This window comes from Lutra lutra, chromosome 13 (assembly GCF_902655055.1).
Source record: "Lutra lutra chromosome 13, mLutLut1.2, whole genome shotgun sequence".
Lineage (NCBI taxonomy): Eukaryota > Metazoa > Chordata > Mammalia > Carnivora > Mustelidae > Lutra > Lutra lutra.
Genome location: NC_062290.1, coordinates 95,606,815 through 95,623,715, shown reverse-complemented (window position 1 = coordinate 95,623,715; position 16,901 = coordinate 95,606,815). Strand labels below are relative to the sequence as shown.

General features: G+C 58.5%; 1 protein-coding gene across 10 annotated transcripts in view; it reads right to left on the bottom strand.

Moving 5' to 3' along the window:
* CACNA1B (calcium voltage-gated channel subunit alpha1 B) overlaps positions 1-16,901 on the bottom strand; it is a 174,984-nt gene that overhangs the window by 43,853 nt on the left and 114,230 nt on the right. For all 10 annotated transcript variants that reach the window (XR_007122284.1, XM_047700142.1, XM_047700141.1 and 7 more), the window contains 11 exons: positions 16,573-16,699; positions 14,067-14,196; positions 13,895-13,954; positions 12,769-12,875; positions 9,944-10,040; positions 8,102-8,262; positions 5,403-5,540; positions 4,433-4,634; positions 3,993-4,157; positions 3,596-3,706; positions 3,098-3,181 (listed from right to left, as the gene is read on the bottom strand). Coding sequence is in view for 9 of the 10 variants with exons in the window: in XM_047700142.1 (XP_047556098.1) it covers positions 3,098-3,181; positions 3,596-3,706; positions 3,993-4,157; positions 4,433-4,634; positions 5,403-5,540; positions 8,102-8,262; positions 9,944-10,040; positions 12,769-12,875; positions 13,895-13,954; positions 14,067-14,196; positions 16,573-16,699 (1,382 nt within the window). In the remaining variant the exon portion in view is untranslated. The remainder of the gene's footprint in view (positions 1-3,097; positions 3,182-3,595; positions 3,707-3,992; positions 4,158-4,432; positions 4,635-5,402; positions 5,541-8,101; positions 8,263-9,943; positions 10,041-12,768; positions 12,876-13,894; positions 13,955-14,066; positions 14,197-16,572; positions 16,700-16,901) is intronic.

Here is a 16,901-nt window from a genome sequence, read left to right as displayed (position 1 = left end):
CCATGCATCACTGAGGAAATACTCTTTGAGCCATTTATCAGGTGACACAAAGCTGCCAGGTTTGAGAGGACTCAGAGGAGGGAGATTCAGACCCATGCTGCAGTACCAGAAGCCCGACAACTTGGGCTGAGAGACGCAAGACCTCACGGTGCCAGTGTCTGCAGTGGGCAGACATGCCGTGCGGAGTCCCCAGAAAGCCCGAAGAGAAAGGTCAACACGAACACCTACAATTCTGGAGCAAGGCCATGTCATTGGCTGAAGACCTCACCCATGGGAGGGGCCGCTCCTGGCTACTGGGCCCTGGTGGAGACCACGTCTGACCATGAGACAACTGTGTCCACGGCTCCGCTGCTTGTCCTTAGGAGTGTGTGTAGCAGGCCTGTCAACAATCCAGTGTTATGGTGGAACTGCTGCATCCAGGGCCAAACCCAAGCACATCCAGAGGACAGAGTCACATGACAGGTGGCCCAGTGCCCCAGGCCTCTCACCTTTGCTGCACCTGTCTTCCTTAGCTCACTCCTACCCCAACATATCATGAGAAGATCACTAAAGCCGGGAGAATAAACTCAAACCCGATCTCCGAAGCAGTACCTCAATACACTGGGGCAGCCTCACTAGAACCCCACCCAGAGGCGACCAGAAGGACAGTGGCGAGGCAGAGTTCCCGGCGGGCAACCTGATCAGCCACGGCCCGGAAGGACAAAGAAGCTGCCTGTGGTACTGACTACAAGACCGCAGGCAAGAGCTAAAGCTTAGCCACGGCTCCGGAGGGAACAGAAGTTGAGGAAAAGCATCCAGATGGGCCCAGCCAACCCTTGCATTACACATCGGTGCCCACCCACAGCTGCAGGGGCACCAAAAACCAGGCCTTGAGATGGTTGACCCACGAGATGATGGCCAGCCTCTATCCTCACCAGCAGATCTGTGAGTGGAGTGACCTTGACGGCTGAGATGAAAGCTGTGCCTGAGCTCAGGAGGTGGGCTCCCTCTCAGCAAAGCTGACCCAGCCACGGCCCCACCTAACACCCAGCCTGCTATGCGCGGAAGTCAAGGAGGCCTCTACAGCGCACCATGCTTTAGGCTGCCAACCAGCCACTTGGTGATAATTGGCTTACATGGGAACCCTTTCAGCTGGAAGTGGCAGTGGTTTGTCTCACCTGCGATCACTCACACTCTGGGTGTGGGTCTGTCTTTGCTGAGGGAATACCTTGGCCTGCACCAGCATTGAATTTACCCAACTGGGTTCCATGTAACATCCGCTCAGAGCACACACAGGCAGGTACACAGGAGCCGGCAACACAGGGTCCACGGGCGTACCCCAGTCCACATCACTCAGGAGGTGGGAACCTCCTGAAACGCTGCAAGAGCCTCCGAAAGGCCCAGATTAAATGCCAGCTCAGTGAACTGCCTCATGGGGCTGGGATACGTCCTTCAAGATGAGCAGACAGACAAGAGATGGTGCTGGTGTCCCAGTGTTGCACAGGCCCGGAAAGCAAGAGGGGGTAGCAGGGGTGGCCCCCTCCCTACCCTCCAGCAGCCCAGGTCAGACGGCGTTCTCATCAACTCCGTAGTTTCGGTTTGGCCGATCTAGAGGTCCTGGATCAAGGGGTCGTAAAGTGTTCCACTGTGGAATGCTGTCATGGTGGCCCCCTTGTCACTTGCTGCCTCTCATGCCATAAGACCAGCAGGCCGAGCAGAGCTTCCAGGCTGGCCAGGGTATTTGATGCCGGTCACTGAGAAGGGCAGAGCTACCACCACACAGGGCAGGAAGAAGTCTGTCTGGAAATCAGGGGGTTCACCAGGGCCTTTCCAGATGCTCTATGACCAGTCTCAATGACGACTGGGGTACTATGTCAGCCAGAACCACACAAGTGTGACGAGCTGGGGCTTGGGCCACACAGGGTGACACTGTAGGCTTCCTGATCCGGCCCAGCAACCCGCGCCACGGCAGGCTGGCCACCAGTCAGGTGACCCCAAGAGAGGGACAGGAAGAACATGTGCGTGAGCCTCCCCTGGACTCAGACCAGCTCCAGGTGTTCCCGACCCCCTACCCCAGACCCAGAGGCCAGCACCACCCTGAAGAACAAGGGAAGTGAACCCGGTGTGAGATGTGGGCAGAGCTGAGTGGGGCCGGGATCACAGCAGTCAGTCAGGCACTCCCATCCAGCCCTGTCACCATGCAGACTGGTACTCCTTCTTCCCCAGGGCTGCCAGAGCCTCCACATGGGGTGCACTCAGGAGGGCTGGAGGCATCTGACCACTGAACCCCAGGTGTGGCCCATAGCTGTGGACTGACCAGTGCAGAGGCAAGAGCTCTGAGCCATGGCCCCCTTGTCTCTGGGCCCCCTGGGGGACGAACCAAACCCACCCGACACTGGGCTCCAGATCCAACACTCCTGATGCTCCTTCGCTTACCACCCATTTCCACAAACCCTGCTCGCACGGTTTTGCCTGGGAGCGCCTTCTAGAACGACTTGTACAAGAGCCCCACTTCCGTGCCTGCTCCTGGAGAACCCAGTCTATGACAGAGAGGAGATGTTTTGCCATTTAATTCTAACTTCATGCCTGAATTCAGATTCTGTGACATTTGTTGAGACAAGTTTATGTTGTAGCATTTGGTCAGTTTTCGCCCATAATCCGAGTATGATATGGACAAGTAATCTCATTTTATTTACACACACAAACACGCACACACACACACACACACACACACACACACACCAAACCTGATATTCTAAAATAGTCTAAATTCACTTCATGTAATTTGGTGCCAAGTTGTTCGATTTCTTAGACACACGCAGATTTAAAAGATTTTTGTCTTCCAGATCAGTCATTAGTGATGGAGCTCCTAGGTGACTCTCAGACCACCAGACCAGAAGACCTTTTGGAAACCACTTTCTTATCCAAGAAAATGCATTTCCCAAGATAATACCCAACCCCCAACTCCACCTCTGGAGAGAAGCCTCCTTCTTTCCAGGGGCTCCTGGGGCAAGAGAGAGGGGTCCTAACACTCAGGACCTGGAGGTACACCAAGGGAGTCCCGCCCAGAAGGAAACCAGTCTGGGGCCCTGGAGGAAGGACAGGAAATACTACTCACCGCAATCTCTGTTACTAAAATATCAGTTATACTTCCCAACACAGTGACAAAGTCAAAGACATTCCAGGCATCTCTGAAATAGTTCTAGAGAGAAAAAAGAGCAGTTACTGCTGGAGGCTAGCAAGGCAGAAGCCAGGCGCAGAGCCGCAGGAAGTGTCCTCATCGAGAAAGGAGCAGAGGGACAGGTGGGCCACCCCAGGTGGGACACCACAGCTGGGTAAGCAAACACCTGTGGGTCTGGGCAGGTGCAGAACCAAAAGCTATACATCCAGAGAGGAGGAACATGGCCCTGCCTGTCTCCAGGAGCTGGGCTGGGGCAGAGCTCAGGCAGCTGAGAGCACAGGAGCAGCCCCTTCCTCGGGGACCTGGCAATGTCGCATTTGCTCTGGGGGCTCAGGGAATTCCCAGCTCCATGCTCTGAGGCCCTGAAGGGTCCCCTACAGAGAGGGAGCCAGAGTGCAGACCACCAAAAGGCCAAGAGGGAGCCAAGACACCTACCAGCACCCCAAAAGCGATGATCTTCAGCACGCATTCCATGGAGAACATGGACGTGAACACAATGTTCAGGCATTTCAGCATCAGCTCATACTCATACGGTGCATCATAGAACTGTGTGGGGAATGAGTGCCATCAGCCGCAGGTTTGGCTGCCCCCCGACACCCCCACCTTGACCTCCTGCCAGAGCATAGAGAACTGCGCACCTGCCTGCCCAAGGTAAGGACAGCCGTCCCTGCTCTCCCTGTGTTCTCCCAGGACACACTGTCTCAGCCCACAGAGAACCCCGGGCACGGGGCTAGAGTAGGCACCCCATGCTGCCCAGGATGTGATCAGCCGCAATGGCGGCTCTCTCACACCCCAGCTATCCCCCACTGTCCCCCGTGCCAGGCCCACATACCTTCATCATGAGTACCACCGTGTTGAGAGCGATCATGGCCATGATGAAGTACTCAAAGGGAGGTGAGACCACAAATGTCCAGGTCTTGTACTGGAACGACTGCTTGTCCCTGGGCATGTACCGTGTCAGGGGCTTGGCGCTGATGGCGAAGTCGATGCAAGCCCTCTGCATGGGGAAGGGGCAGTGAGCACCCAGAGGGGGCAGGGGGACCCCCAGACCGGAGCACCCACAGCATCCCACCCATGTCTTCCACCCTCGCAGGCAGCCCAGGCCAGCCTCCTCCTTCTCTCCCCGCCCCCTGTGCTGGCCGCTGGCTCTGCAGCAGTGAGTGAGCCCCACACAGAAGGGAAGTCCAGTGCTTCTGCCTCTGTTGCCCATCGGGGGCCCAGCAGAGCATCCACGGCCCACATGCACATGAGGCAGAAGAGGGAGCCACCCACCTCGTTCTTCTCCAGGCTGCATTCAGACATCACCTTGTCCCCCTGCTCCTGAAAGGTGATGATGATCAAGGCCACGAAGATGTTGACAAAGAAGAAGGGGAAGACCACGAAGTAGACCACATAGAAGATGGACAGCTCCATGCGGTATCCAGGGCTGGGGCCCTGCTCCTCATAGGTGGCATCCACGGAGTGTTTCAGGACCCTGCACCAAGGGCAAACACCAAGTGTCAGGGGGACCCGAGGAACAGAGCCATGGGAAAGTCAAGACCTGTATGACAAGTGAGGCCTCCATACCCGAGCCCAGGGACGGCAAGAGGAAGGGGGTACTCAACACTGTGGACCCTAGCCCACTCCCCAGGACTGCAGTCTCCTGAGGCAGACGACCTTCCCGACGGGGCTTGTACTCGGGACTGGTGGACAGCCATCAAGGGGAGGTCTCCAGGGCCCAGAGGTCCTAACCCCAGGACAGGTGGAGGCCCAGGAATTCTGCCCTGCCCTGCTGACTCCTGGCTCACACCTGCTCATGCCCAGCTCACCAGTTCATGCCCAGCTTCACCTGCCTTTAGAAAGCCCTGGGCTCCAGACACAGCACTGATCCCACCTTCTGAGTGGTGATCCTCCCAGCCCCAAAGGGAGTCCCCTGTCATCCAGTGTGGCACAGAACACATACATCCCTCTGCCCACCCTTAACTGGGGCCAGAAGGGCAGGACAGGGAGATATGGAGTAGCCCATCCTCCCTCCGGCCTTCAACCATTCAGAAACGATTTTCAGGAGATCGCTGTGCTGTGCACCTTGTCTGGATCTCCTGCTCCTCCCACTCCTGGAGAGCAGACCCGTGTCTGCCCCGGGAGGGGCAAACGGGACATTTGCCAGGTGACTAAAACATGCCTGGACGCAGGGTGGGGACTCCCTGCCCGAGCTGCCCCTCTGCTCTCCCTGCTCTGCCACATGGAGCCAGTGAGCACTCACATGGGCCACCCTTCTCCTGTGGACACCGTGAACAGCGTCAGCAGAGCCCAGAGCACGTTATCATAGTGAAAGTCGTATTTCTTCCACTGCCGTGGCTGGGCCTCCACCTCCTCCTTCTCGTAGTCCAGATACTGGCCCCTGGGGACGAGGACACACACGAGGTCAGAGCATAAAGACAGAGGATCCAAATACACACGTTTGTCTACAGCCAGCTGATTTCTGGAATGGCTGCCCGTCCAACAGAGGAAGAGCAGTATTCTTCACAGAGAGCGCTGGGCAGCAGGGGCCGCTCGCAGAAGAAGGAAGCTGGACCCCACCTCCCTCCAGGTACAAGACCAACGCAAAACGGACTGAAGACGTGCAGGTGAGAGCTAACACTAGAAAGCTGTGAGACGATGACCCTGGGGGCCCGGAATGAGGGGAACGACTGTTAGACGGGACGCCAACCCCAGAAGGAGGTAAAGCAGACGCCATCAAAATGGAAAGCTTTGTGCTCCAGAGCCTCGTCGACACGGAATGGGACCAAATACTGGAAAATTTTTTCTCTGGTAAGAGTTGGATCTAGAGGGGCGCCTGGGTGGCTCAGTGGGTTAAAGCCTCTGCCTTCGGCTCAGGTCATGATCCCAGGATCCTGGGATCGAGCCCCGCATCGGGCTCTCTGCTCAGTGGGGAGCCTGCTTCCTCCTCTCTCTCTGCCTGCCTCTCTGCCTACTTGTGATTTCTGTCTGTCAAATAAATAAATAAATAATCTTAAAAAAAAAAAAGAGTTGGATCTAGAGTATATAAAGAACAATCATAATCAATTATAAAAAAAAATGCCCCAATTAAAAAGATGGGTGAAATATCTGAATCGGCATTTCTCCAAAGAAGGTATACCAACGTGCGATCAGCACACGGAAGACGTTCAACATCTGGAGTCATCCAGGAAATGCAAAAGAAAACCACAGTGAGATGCCACTTTATACCCAGGAGGAGAGCGATAATTAGTTTTTAAAAGGGAAAATAACAAGAACTGGCAAGGATGTGGAGAAATGAGGACTCTCCCCCACTGCTGCTGGGAATACAGACCAGGTCAGCCACGCCGGAGGAGCCCGATCCCCACGGACCCATCAAGTCCAGGGCAACGGGTCCACTCCAGAGAGATGAAAACATCCGTCCACACAAACACTTCATGGCAGCATCAGTTACACCAGCCAAAGGACGGAAACCACCCAGATGCCCGTCGACAGAGGACCAGGTAGACACGCTGGGCCACACCCGCAGCAGGGAATAAAATCCAGCCATAAACGGGAACGATGTTCGGACACACATTACAGTGAGGGTGACTCAAAAATGAAAGAAGTTAGACAAAAAAGACCACGTCGCTATGATTTCCTTTAGACAAACAAGGAAATCTGTAAAGACAAAAAAAAAAAAAAGATTTACGGTTGCTGAGGGCTAGAGATAGGGAGCTGGTGGGTAATAAAGGACATGGGAGTTTTTCGTGTTATTTTCAACTTATGAACATGTTCTACAATTGACTATGGTGATGGTTGCCCATAACTGTGAGTGCATTAAAAAATCACTGAACTGTGTACTTTCAGGGGATAAGTCATAGGAGTCATACCTTAATAAAAACAAAGCGTATCACGGAATGGGGGAGAGGATGGGTCTTTGGAAATAAATGGTGCCGGGCCAGCTGGGTATCCACCCACAGAAATCCGTCTGTATCCACACTCACCCAACACACCGACATCAACCCCAGAGAGATCCCAGATCCAAATGGGAAAGGCAAAAATAAAACTTGTAGAGGAAAACGTAAAAGGACTTCTCCCTGACCTTCAGGTAGATTTTCTGAACAGGACACAAAGACCATTAAATACAACAGAGATAAAGTGGACTATACTACAATCACGACTTTGTTTTCGGAAAAGACACGTTTTAAAAAGTTGAAAACACCCCACAAAGGAGAAAAAGACAACCGTAACCATAGATCTGACAAAGGATGGTGATCTAGGACCTTACAAAATTCCTATGAATCAGTTAGAAAGAGAGAGACAGCCCATACAGGACAAAAGGTGAAGCCACGCCCAGACCCTTCCTGGGGCACTGAGCGGTCCATCACCTGGGGAGGACCCAGCATCACTGGCTACCACATGAATCACACCACAGAGAAGGGCCACCAGCCCCACGTTAGAAAGGCTGAAGAGCACAAGACAGAAAGCCCGAGTGAGCCCCGGATGAGTCAGGAAGGCCTCCGACTGGAAATATTCCCCATGCCCAGCAGGCACAGAGCGGCAGGCACGTGGTGACACACTCGAACCAGAAAACACTGCCTGAACAGAGGCGACAGGGACCATTGCCTGCAGGGGGGAGAATGAGCCGCCCCTGCTGCCTTGCTCAGCACCCACCCCAGTCCCTACCTCCCCTTCCCCTAGTTCCCCCCACCGAGTGCCCCTCTCCTGTTTCCTGTGGGGTGGGGCCAGGTCCAGAGAGGGCAGCCCCCTGATCCCGGAGCCTGGCCCGGAGCCCTCCAGCCACCGCAGCGGCCCCCATGTGCTCCCCGATGTCCCTGGGCAGGAAGACCATGTCGCAGCGTGGCTGGACCCTGACTCTGCTGAGGAAGACGAGCCGGAAGTCCCCCATGCTGCCTTGGGGCAGAGGCACAGCTCTCAGTGGCCCCCGCAGCCCCTCCCCAGCCCCACCCAGCCTTGGCTCACCTGCAATCCCTCTCCAGCCCCTTGGACTCATCGGTGCAGTAGAAGAACTTGCCCTTGAAGAGCTGCACGGCGATGACAGCGAAGATGAACATGAACAGCATGTAGACGACCAGGATGTTGAGGACGTTCTTCAGCGAGTTCACCACGCAGTCGAATACGGCCTGCAGGGGCGGGGGCCCGGCTCAGAGGCTCGGGGTCTTTTCCGGACCCACGGAAGGACCCGCCACCCATCCCCCGACACAGCCGTTGCATCTCCCGGGGCTTGCGGGGGCAGGAGGCGTGAGAAGGGGCCACACGGGCAGACGGCCCAGATGCTGGCGGGACACTCACGGACAGGCCACCTGCATGAGGCCGGCCTAGAGCCCAAGTCAACCAGCATTGGGAGGAGCCCACACGGCAGAAACAGGGTCGGGGTGGGGAGATGGCCAGCCCTCCGCTCCCGCGTCCGGGCCTGCCAGGGCGGGGGGTGGAAAACTGTGCCCCTGCCCATCAGTGCGAGCCAGCACGGGCGGAAAAGCCGCAGTGCTGTGGCCAGCTCTGACACGGGAACTTGAAGCGTGTTCTGGTGTAGCCCAGAGGTGACTGCCGTCTGTTAGCACCACCACCAAGGCTTCTTCTCAGGATCTTCCCTGCCTGGAAGCTCAGCTGGCCCTGGACTGCCTGGCGGACCCTGAGCTGGTCCCTGTCCCTCAGAGCTGAGGGGACCCCCGGCAGCCCGGGCTGTGCAAAGACGCAGGTACACGATCATCTCCTGAGATGCCGCCTGGCACACTCCAACACCAGCGGCTGTATCAGGACCTGCAGCCGTGGCCCCCTTGCCCAGGGGCCATGACACCTCTGAGCTGCCCGCCCAGGTCTGAGTCCCCACCTGAAGCTGCCTTCAAGCCACCCCCAGCCCCCTCCCCCAAGCACACCGCCTTCTGTGATCCCCACACTGCTTCAGGTCTGCGAGGCCTGCCTCTGCGTGCTGTGCAGGAGACGTCACTACACCATCTGATGGGTTTAACCGAGTGGGAAGTTTCGCAAGCACTCCTCACAGTGAGGGCCACGCTCAGTACATATCGTATTTTAGCACAACTCCAAGGGCTTGGGTTCACACTCTTTCCTTTCTCCAGGACCTCAGCCACGCCAATCCTTGGGGCCCAGCCCAGGAACCACTTCTCAGGAACACCCACCCTCCCTGCCTCTCTCTCAGGACCCTCTACCTCTCTCGACAGCCCCTTCTTCCTTTTTTTAAATTTAAGTGATTTAATTTAGAGAGAGAGAGAGGAAGGGCAGAGGGAGAGAAAGAATCCCGAGCAGATGCCCCCACTGAGCACAAAGCCTGACTCGGGACTCGATCCCACAACTGTGAGATCATGACCTGAGCTGAAATCAGGAGCTGGACCCTGAACCACCCAGGCGGCCCCTTCCCTGTACAACAGCTGCTGGTGCTGCTGGGTCAAGGGAGAGGAGCCTTCCAGAACACTCCCGAGAGGAAGCTCTCCTCTAGGGACACGGAGCTGAGGGAGCCAGACCCACTTACACAACGTGGGATCTCCCTGAGCTCCGCGCATCCCGTCCCACAAGGGGGCCTACAGCCAGACAGGGTGAGTTCTGTGGACGCACGCACACCACGCGGCACACGTGTGTGCACTCACACGCGGCACACACCCACACGGCACACACAGGTGCACTCACACACGTGGCACACACCCACACGGCACACAAGGCAGTCACACGTGCACACCCGCATGCACAGACACGCACACATGCACATACACGGCACACATACATGCACGCACAGCCCTACATGCACGTGACAGCCCTGCACACTGCCCAAGCCCGGGGCCAGGCTCTCACCTTGAGCTTGGGCAGCCGTTTGATGGTCTTGAGGGGCCGCAGGACGCGCAAGACTCTCAGGGACTTGATGGTGTTGATGTCTTTCCCTTTGGATCCTCTAGAAGGGAGAAGCCACACATGCGGACAGCAGGACGCACACCCGCGCTGCTCCCACAAAGCTGCCGGGGGGCGCTCCCCTGCGAATTCGGTCGTAGGCCCCAGGGAGGACAGCCTAGGAACAGGCAGGCCTCCGCCTGGCCAGCCCCACGGGCCACCGCACCCCTCCTGCGGGAGCACAAGCCAGGCCTCGTCTGAGCAGACCAAGGCCAGGCCCAGGGCAGCAGCACCTGGTATACGGGGAAAGCCGGGCTTCCGGGTGGAAAGAACCCATTCTCACAGACTGCATCTGCCATCTCTGTGCCAGGGGTCCCCTAACGCCCACCCAAACCGGCTTCATCTGGCCGCCATGTTGACACCAACCATGGGGCTAAAGAGGAGAGAAGGGAGCTGGCCCCGGGACCGCAGACCTGGCTCAGAAGCCTACAAGCCATTAGGGCAAGAGCCTTCCAGAAGGGCTGGTCTCTCTTGCTTTCCAGTCCGGGTAGAGGGAGGTGAGGGGAACGTGACTGGGTCTCCCTGCCTGTCCTCACTCAGCTGCTCCCACACTCCTCCAGATGATGGAGAACTGCCCGGGAGGGAGAGGAGGAGAAGGAAGACAGGCGTGCAGGAAGCGGAGGTGTGAAGGAGGGCGGCAAACGCTAGAGAGAACCGGGCAGCGGAAGGGACGGAGCCACACAAGGGTGGACCAAAGAAGAAAGAATGAAAGACCAAAGGAAAGAGAAAAACAGAGGGGGAGGGAAGGAGGAGGAAAGAGCCCACAGAGAGACAAATTGAGCAGCAGACAAGAAAACCCAGTGTGGGGGAGTAAGACAGAGAGTTAGGAAAAGAAAATTCCAGGTACCCGACGCAAGCCTGGAGATCCAGGACCAGTAGGCCCAGATCAGGGCCACGCACAAAGGAAGCTGGGGCAGCCCCGGCTGGCTCCCTCAAGCTGCCAGGGGCCCAGCTGTTGTCAGACTCTGGGTGCAGCCTTCTCGCCAACCCAAAGCCAGGGCAGAGAGCGGGGGTGGGGGGTGATCCCCTGAGCGAACTTCTCGCTGCCTAAGGAGGCGATTCTTAGAAGCAAGGCCACAGTCCCCCCTCAGCAGTGGCTGAGGACTCAGGACTGGGGGTCCTAGTCCACCCTGCTCAGAGATCACCTCCCTCCAAGTTCCCAAGGAGCCTGTGCATGGGAAGAGGGGGCAGGGCCTCCAGTGGTCTTCTCTGGGCTCTTGCTAAGCTCTAGGGAAAGGCAGCCATGAGGCTCAGGTGGGGCCTGTGGGTTAAGGAGAGCTGGGGAGCCCTAGTCCCTTATATCTGCCCCAAGACCCAGCCAGGGCCTACATCCCCGAGCCAGGTCAAATTCCCTCTGAAGCCGCCAACCTCCAGACACCGCGTCAGGTGTTCCTGTCACCCCAGCATTCTGGACACCCGCCCCCAGGCCAGATTCCTCCAGAGGCCCTGCAGACCAGTCCCAAGAGAATAGGGGCAGGGTGGGCTGGCAGACCCCTGGCAGATACAGAAGGGAGGGTCACTGCTTTCCTTTCCTGGGGGAGGTCTCTGCAGGGACAGGCCTCAAGGTGGTCCGTGCTCTGTGTCCAGAGGCCTCACTTCTCGCTTGCTAGCTCAGAGATCTCTCTCACTCTGAGCCCGCCCGGCTGGACTGTACCCCTTCCCTGTCTTACTCCTAAGCCCCTCACTGACACTTTATATACAAAGAAAACCGGTTATGACCGCCACAGTAGATGCTGCGCATCGCCGGGAGGCAGTCGTGGGGAATGGAGAGAAGAAAGCGAGCCCCATTGCCGGAGAAGACACATGAGAAGTTTCGTCAGGACGGCCAACATCCTGGCAGTCATGGGGACAGCAGCTCCCACCCAGGCCCTCACTGCCCTCAGGGCCCACATTCCCGGCCTCCAAAACTCACTTGGGGTGCCCTGCTCACCAAGGGCTGGCCTTGCCCCAGCCCCAGCCCCAGCCCCCAGCCCAGTCCCCAGAGGTGAGGCAGCGACCCATGGCCTGGGGACATGGCTCCCGGCAGCATGCACTCTGGACAGTGGAGGGTGAGCAGAGGTGAGACATGGTAGTGAACCGGCCCAGAAGGGCCACACTGTGCTATGATGTGAGGCAGAGGGAAGGCATTACCCCACGAAGCTCCTACCGAGAGTCCAGCAACAAAGAGACAAAGAGAAGAGAGTCAGTGAGGAGGCGCCGCCGTCCCCGAGTGCTCAGAGAAGATGCAGATATCGTCCCTCGGGTCTTCCTGATCTCTGGGTCTCCCCTGTAGCTCCACCCCAGCCCCCACACATGTCCCACACCCACCACCATGCAGGGTCTAAGGGAGTCGATCCAGGCCCAGCCACAAGGGAGCTGAGTGTTGCCCACTAGGGAGTCAGAGAAACCGGGGGTCTAACACTGCTGGGGGAAGGCGCCTGCCAGCGGCCACCAGCTCCAGCTTTCCAGGTGGCATAGCTGAGGTCAGGGCAGGTGAGTGGTTCTCAAAGACCTGAGAGGCAAGCACCAGGGGAACCGGAGGCCTGCCCACCCAGTGTCAGAACCACAGGCCATGGCAGGGAGAGGTGACCATGAGAAGCTTTCAACCCCACACAGCCCAGTCCCAGGTAGACAGGAGAGGAGCTGCACACAGCCCATGGAGGCCAGTGGGGGCCCCCTCCTGCCTGAATTGCACACCGACCATAGCCCTGGGATGGCAGCCCAGCCAGACCCAGGGCAGATATGGTACTTACGAGAAGGCAAATGCCACCAGGGCCCCACTGACCACGATGAAGTCCAAAATATTCCACAGGTCCCGGAAGTAGGCCCCAGGGTGCAGCAGAAGTCCCAAATCAATCATCTGCAGGGGAGAAACACGTATTAGGTGCTGAATATTTCAGAAAGCAAAGAAGGGCCAGGCCCCAAACTCATGGCGTTGGGGGGAAGGATGCCACACCAGTCATGTCTTCTAAGGGCCTCAGCAGGGCCTCTGTACCTCAACACCATTGATCCAAATATCCCTACATGGTCACGGCTGGCTGAGATCTTGCCTGGGCTCCCCACCCCCTGGTGACACCCTCCCCTTGCCGGGCTGGAGTCATTCCCCACCACAGGAAGCCCACACCCTGCCCAGGCCCGCAGGGGTCAGCTCTCTGCCGCAGGAGCAAGAGCTGGTGGGGTTCGCAAGGACCTGGCTCTGCCAGTCCCACAGCTGCAACTTCTGGCCAGCACCCCCATGTCTCCAAGCGCCAGCTTCCATGTCTATAAAACGGGACAACAAAGAACGTGCCTCCCCCATGAGTCTGCAGGAGGAAGAGAAGAAGCGGAGCTCACGCACAGACAGACAGACACACGCACCAGCCACCAAGCCGCGGGCACAACCTAAGCGGCCCTGTGGGCAAAGACTGCACACATGCGTGTACACACACGCGCAGCCACTTGTCAGACGCAGAGGAAGGAGCAAAGCCCATCAGGACTCAAGGCGCAGAACTGAGCGCGGTGAAGGGCTGCGTCCGTCACCTCACAGGACGCACGAGAGCTCTGAGCACACGTCCTCAGCACCCACTCAGCCCTCCCTCCTCCCAGCCTGACGTCACGAGACCGGCCCAAGGGGGACACGTTCCTGGGAGCCTGGAGGCCTGGCTGGCGAGTGGCAGAGCCAGGAGTGGCCCCCGGGGGCTCCCCCAGAGTGGGTGTGCATCTGGTGAACCGGCCTCTGCCCCCGCCACACCCATGAGCAGGCCCATGTGCACGGGTTCTCTCACGAGCGCACACCCAGGGCATGGCCAGCACATGACCCGTGAGCAGCCCCAGCCTGGCCGGCCCATCATGAGAGAAGACAAGCGAAGCCCTGGGCCACCAGGGAACCACTCATCTCACCTTTATCACCATCTCAAAGGTGAAGACGCCTGTGAAGATGTAGTCCATGTACTTGAGAGCCTAGAACCACAGGAGGGCCTGTCAAAGGCCGGCCCCAACCGTCACCCCCATGCCCCCAGAACAAGCAGACAGGACCCGGCCCGGCCCCCTCCAGCCCGAGGGCAGCGCTCACATTGTTCCTGGGGGAGTCTGTCCGCACTGGGTCCTCAGCGGCCAGGGCGATGCTGCTCAGGGCAATGACCACAAGGATGACCATCTCAAAGTAGCGCATGGTCACAATGGAGTGGCAGAAGCGGCGAAGCCTGCAGGCAGAGCACGGACCGCAAGGCCCTGATGAGCAGGACCAATCCCTCCCCAGGCCACACACCCAGCCTCTTCCTGCGCACCGCGCCACCCCAGACCCAGGTTCTGCTATGTCCCCGCAGGTGGCAGACAGTGGCCAGGCGCCTGCTGGTGCCTCCGAGTCCTGAGGGGCGTCCTGGGAAGAGGGCCAGGAAGGCTGCGGGAATCCACAGCAGAGCCGGCACACGAGGGATGAGGGCTCGAAGCCACCCCCACATAGTCCCCTGCTGTGTGTGGACGGCCGCGCCCTCCACAGATTTACAGAGATTTACAGAGGCGGTGGGGCGGTGCTCTGCTCAGAGAGGACAAGGCTGGACCCCAGCCTCCTGTGCACGGCGGGCCTCTCTGGAGAGTGCAGGACCCTTTTCTAGGTCCGTGCTGGCCCATGCTCGTCCCCCCAGGGCTGCGGGGTCCCCCCAGGGCTGCCTCGCACCACGGGCATTACTGACCACGACTCTGCTCTGTTAGGCACATGCTGGACTCTGGGGCCTGGTGCTGCACAGGAGTGTGGCCAGACACCCAACGGGAGACTCTGAGATGCTGACAAAGTCTACGACATGGCAGCAGGCAGTGACCAGGAGCTCTGGGAAGACCCCTCGGTGGGGAGGAAGGGGGGCAGCGAAGCCAGTCCCAGGGGACAGGGAGGAGCAGCCACAGAACCAGTGCCGGGGGGAGGCAGGGACAGACCCGTGTCTCACCTCTGCAGCCCGGCCCCCTCTCTCACCACCACTTCCTATTCTTAGGGCCATAGGTCTGAAGGGACCTTCCACCTCCCAGCCACACCCACCCACTCTCTCCCTGCCTTGAAGGAGCTACTGTGCTCCCCTCTTCACAGGGACCACTGCCATACTCTGGCCTCCCCACCAACCAGAGCCTCTGGTGACCTCCTCACGCCATCCTCTGTGCACACACACCTCTCCTCCCTTCTCCGGGACACTCTGTCTCTGCCTCTTTCATCCTGTGTCTCAGGATTGAATATCCCCCTCAGCTCTCCCCCTCGCACATGCCCGGAGTCCACCCAGCTCCCAATCCCCAGCAGAGACATGACGCGGACTATCCCTGCTCCACAGGACCCACACCTGCCTGCCCCCAGCTCAGGGTGGGGGGGGGCAGCCAGCATGCAGAAACTCTGGGGGTCATCCCTGACATCTCCTTCCCTCTCACCATCTAATTTATCAAGTTCCGCAGATTCTCTCCAAAATGTCTTCCCAAGCATTTCACTCCCAAACTCCCCACACGACCTCCATCATCTCCTCCTGAAGACCTGGCCTGCCCGCAGAGCTCTGTGCAGGGCTCTCCGGAAGCCCAGGCTGGCCGTGTCCCCACCGACCCCCCATCGCCTGCCACCACCCGCTCCTCCAGCACACGTCCGTGCTCGCAGGCAGGACCGTGCTCCCTAGCAGAGCCCAGTGAGATCCCAGGACATGGGTGCCGAGGGAAAGCACAAGACAGGGAGGGAGGGTGGGTGGTGGAGGCTGGGCAGAGAGAAGGCACGTGTGGAGGGGTGGGGCTGGAGGGCACAGCCAGACTCCATCAAACCCTCTGCCCTCAGGACCCCTGCTGCCTCGTACCTTTGCTCTGTCTATCGCCTCTGCCGGGGACGGTCTCCCTGCCCTTCCTCACCCACCTCACCTCCTACTGACACCCAACCTGACCTTCCCACCCTAACATCAGTTCCCTCCGCAGCTCTGGGCTGCCTCCTAGTGCCTCCCACCCTGTGAGGTCTTAGGTGCCCTACTGATTCATCTGGTTTGCTGTCTGTCTCTCCTACCTGCACAGAAGCTTGTCAAGGACGGGGTCCTTGTCCATTCTGCTCATTCCCCTGTTCTCCCAGCACCTAACCTGCCATTAGGTAAGTACTGGGTGACCTAAGGCACCAGTGGGACTGATGAGGGGATGAGAAATGCTGGCGACTTCATAATAAACAAAGCGGAGAAACACAGGTGGACAAGTGAGTGGATATCGTGGACAAACGCAGGTGTGCATGCACAGTGGGCACGACAGAAGGTGGACACACGAGGGACATAAATGGGACATGTGCGCAGCAATGAGGAGTCCCAGCAGCGGGGATGGCAGCTCTGCGGCTGACCGGGTTCAAGCCCTAGCCCTACCACTGGGGCTCACTCCTGTGCATCTGCGGACGGGCCTGGGGCCTTCCTGTGGCTCTCCGTCCTCATCTGTGGGGTAATTGCAGATTGCTGGGGTGATCAGGACTCTAGTACATGTAAAGTGCATGGAATCCATGCCCACCAGGCCACGTCTAGCACACGCTGCTACCGTGCATGTGGACCACGGACACGGGACAGGCACGCGGCATGGGCACACAGGAGACTCACAGGTTGGTGGGGCTTAAACAGAACATGGAGCTGTACGGCACGATGGGTCGGGGGCCACTCCGCACCACACCGTCAGCCTCTGCCTCCTTCTTCCCCTCGGCTTGGCTTTCCAGGTCCACGTTACCACCTACAAGGACACAGGGCCACCCAGTTAGAGACGTGGTGCCTGCAAAGCTGGCATCACATGGCCTCACCCGCACCGCAGACAGGTTCCAACACCACCAGCCAGGGAACGGCGTGTGCCTAAGACCCCGCTTCACAGGAGACTCCCTCCAACATCGGCTGAGGACGGAGCCAGCACCGGGCGCCCTTCTTCCCCTCCCCCTGCA